The following is a 3,901-nucleotide window of genomic DNA, read 5'->3' on the forward strand; positions in this document are numbered from 1 at the left end:
TAAATCTGATTTGTTTTTTATAGCATTTCATTTAGATAGAAGAAATTCACCACCAAATAGTTTGACTCCATGTTTAAAGATTCGAAATATGTTTGATCCAGTTATGTAAGTATTACAATCAGGCATATTTGTGATTTTTATTTACACTATTTGGCTTAAAACTGCATGTATTCTTATAATGCTGTGGGTGTAATTGAAAGTCTGTATTCATTTTGAATTTTTTTCTTTTATTAAATCCCAAGCAAAAGTTTGACTGAATGGCACAGATGTACAAAGACCCATAAAGCTTTTGTAAATCTTTGTATTCACTTTGAATCCTCATAACATATAAAGAACTTGAGGCAGGTTAATGACATAAAGTAACAAACAATACTTTATTAAATTTTAAGCATGATTCATCAATTTCACTTGTTAATGTAGTGAAGAATATTTTTGCCTTTTAGAGTGATTGCCAAAAGACAGCTAGAAAATGGTGCAGTCAAAAGGTATAACCTTAGAATCCATATTTCACTTCAGACTGTAAAATAGTTTTTAGATTTAGTTTAGCTGTCCCCTGATATGACAGATAAAGCCCTTTTTTAAAAAAGCCCTGAAAGTATTTCATTGCGCATAAAACAGCCTTAGATCTCATCTAATAATTCATTTCAGAAATTACTATAAGATGAGAAAAAGTAAAGCCATGCTGTTATGTTGAGCTGTGGGGGACTCAGGTCAATAATTTCTGACATTGCCAGTTAAACAGAAGATCCAATGCTATTATGGTCTACTGGACTCTTGTAGAATATTTTGCTGAGTTTACACACCTATAATATTCAATAACGGAACTTAGAAAAAATAGGGTATACAGATGAATGTCCATTTTGTATCTGTGTATTCAAAGTGGTTAGGATAGATATATAGTTGCATTCTCTTAATGAATAGAATGATTTGTTCTAATGGTGTTTGTAAATAGGATCTCAAGTCTGCATCTTGTACAGCAATTAACCACTAAGAAGAATATATGCAGTGTGTTATTTGTTGAAACTGTACTTCAGATTTGATTTGAAACTGTCTCATCGCTGTTTATCAATAAAATTTTTGAAAAAAAAAAGATGAGAAATAACTGACAAAAATTGTAAATGTAGGGAAGCGTAATCAGCACATGCACATATACCTTGTTTTGCAGAGATAATACAAATAACAGTGTCATGATAGCTCCATAGATAGTTATCTCATTCTTTGGTAATTAGGGAAAAAGCACCTCTATAGCAGTTTTACCTGGCATGAAAATTTAGAATTTAAAGCCAGATTGCTATTCCTTCTGCCTATGTTTCACAAGAAAAATATGCATTACAGTAGCATAAAATGTGAACGTTCTCATTATTATGACTGTGCAAAAGGTTGTCCTATGTCACTTGCTTTCATTATTTTGGAATAGTTAAGCTCAGATTTTAGTATCTATGCAGAATGTTCTTAATTTTAAACAATTTGGAAATGTCATTAAAAATAAAATATTATTCAACTTTTGAAACTAATGAGTTAATAATAGTTTACAAAAAAAGAAACAAGTCCATAGGATTTTAAACATGATGATGACTCAACAACCCATTTGTTCTGCTGTGAAGTGAGAAAATGAGGACTTGTAACTGAGTAGAAATACAATTGCTGTTGTTTTTTTTATTAATTTTTAGGGAAATAGGAGATCAGTGGCATTTGGCAATTCAAGAAGCAATTTTAGAAAAATGCAGTGATAATGATGGCATTGTTCACATTGCAGTGGACAAAAATTCACGTGAGGTAAAGTAATTTCTAGTATTGAATTCCGTGTTTTGGATTTGTTGCTATTAAATTGAAATTATTCCTTTCTTTTTTCTGTGTTACAGGGTTGTGTGTATGTTAAATGTCTGTCTCCAGAATATGCTGGAAAGGCTTTTAAGGCTTTACATGGCTCTTGGTTTGATGGTAAGCTATTTGAATATTATGGATGTCTTGAAAAGATAATTATGGTTTAGTGTTAAACTATAGATTTTAATTTGAAGAATTTGAAGTTAGTTTTTTTCAAATAATCTTAGGTGATTTTTCGTTTTGTGGTTATATATACTTACCACAGTTAATTTCTTTCTACAAATTGATTAAACATGTTTTTGCAGATTTAAAATATTATTTTTATCTTACAACAGGGAAATTGGTTACAGTAAAATATTTACGACTAGATAGATATCACCATCGCTTTCCCCAAGCTCTTACTTGCAACACTCCCTTGAAGCCATCAAATAAACATATGAACTCTATGTCTCATCTTCGCCTTCGGACTGGCCTAGCCAATTCTCAAGGAAGTTCCTGAAAAGATACTCTTCACTCCTAGGACTGTTATTTACAATAGGAAAATTCCTGTTTGGCTTCTTGTCTTCCTTTCTAAATGCTTTTTGTACATAATATTTTTATTGCTGAATGCAGCTCTGTTTGAGAGTTCCAGAAATCTTAAGGTTCCAAAGGGATTTAACAATGAGGCAGCAATACTAAGTAGGTAGAATAATTATTTCATTCAGATTTTGGAGCTCAGTTGGCCAGTGCATTTACAATTTTGCATGAGGAACACTGACTTTATACACATTTTCAGATATGGTGGTTATATTTTTGCACCAAAAAGTGCTTGGATAACCACACAAAAGCATGGTGAAGAGACTTCTTGTATTTCCATAATTTCTTGTGAGCTAATGTGAATTTTTATATACAGTCATCTGCATAGTTCCTTACAGGCTAATGTGGTAATACTGTTAATTGCCAATTTAACCTTAAGTTTCTGTTGCTTGTAAGAGATTGATTTGCTACAGCTGGAATATGGGAAAATGTATTTGGTTTTAATGGTTACATCATATATGTGTAAGTGGATGTACATGTACTTAAACTGGCTTTTGTATATATGTATACATGCTGGTTGTGGTGAAAGTAGTCTTGTTTTGTGAGGATGTCTGCATAAGCAGTAAAATAAGCTTTCTATTTTATTCATAATTTGTATATGTACGTATGTGTGTATATATATGAATATATGTATATATGTGTATACACACATATATATACACACATATACATATGGCTGTACTATTACTAGATTAAACAGCTGAACACCTGGAAGTATTAGATAAAAGCTTAAAGTATCTTTTATAGATTTTTATATTAAAACATCTGAGTATGATTTTGTGTGAAAGTTCTGACACCAGTTGTAGATTCAAATTTATGTGAGCAATAAAGAAACAATTGGCAGATATTGGAAAATATTTTATGAAAAGTTGTATTTATTAATACTAGGGCTGTGACAGTGCTGTTGAAATTAAGTCATTTTGCTGTTGGAATTAAGTGATTTTTCTCAGTCTGTTTATAATTTAATAAAACATTAGCATCCTGTTACATGTCAAGTTTAAAGCAGGGCACATTGTTGCAGTGAAGTGTATTAAACAAATTATACTTGTAATTTTGGGTCATGAAAGTTTGCAACATAGTAAGTACACGAATGACCATTGGTTTGTGCCTCAGTATTTAATTTGTTCCAGTAAAGTTACTTTATTACTGTATGATTTCAGATTAAAATAGTTGCTGAGCAAGGTGTATTTGTTATCTTAACAATTGGCTTTTTAAAAAAATTTATTGTCAGTTCAAGTGAATATGTGAAACAGCTGGAATTGTACCAATTTTAATTTTGTTTAACCTTTAGTTGCCTTTTTATTTTATTGTATATGTTGGATTTGCAGCATGAACTTGCACAGTTACTGCACGTTTTCTGGTTAAGTAAACATGATGCACACTATTCTCTAACAGAAAACCTTATTGTGCCTTACCTATGTGCTTTTGTGGGCACCATGTTTATGAAGAATAAAAATGATTTGTTATCTGAAGAGAATAAATTTTAAATTCTCAGTATATG

The 3,901-nt window shown here is 31.0% G+C and overlaps 1 protein-coding gene across 1 annotated transcript in view; it reads left to right on the forward strand.

Annotated features, from left to right (window-relative positions):
- The window catches only part of Lemd3 (LEM domain containing 3), a 70,426-nt gene extending 67,171 nt beyond the window's left edge, over positions 1-3,255 (forward strand). The window contains exons 10-13 of the mRNA XM_004632133.3: positions 24-105; positions 1,671-1,776; positions 1,863-1,941; positions 2,160-3,255. Coding sequence (XP_004632190.1) covers positions 24-105; positions 1,671-1,776; positions 1,863-1,941; positions 2,160-2,323 — 431 coding nt within the window. The 3' untranslated portion in view covers positions 2,324-3,255. The remainder of the gene's footprint in view (positions 1-23; positions 106-1,670; positions 1,777-1,862; positions 1,942-2,159) is intronic.
- Positions 3,256-3,901: the final 646 nt, after the last annotated feature.

Source organism: Octodon degus, unplaced genomic scaffold, assembly GCF_000260255.1.
Source record: "Octodon degus isolate 3935 unplaced genomic scaffold, OctDeg1.0 scaffold00047, whole genome shotgun sequence".
NCBI lineage: Eukaryota > Metazoa > Chordata > Mammalia > Rodentia > Octodontidae > Octodon > Octodon degus.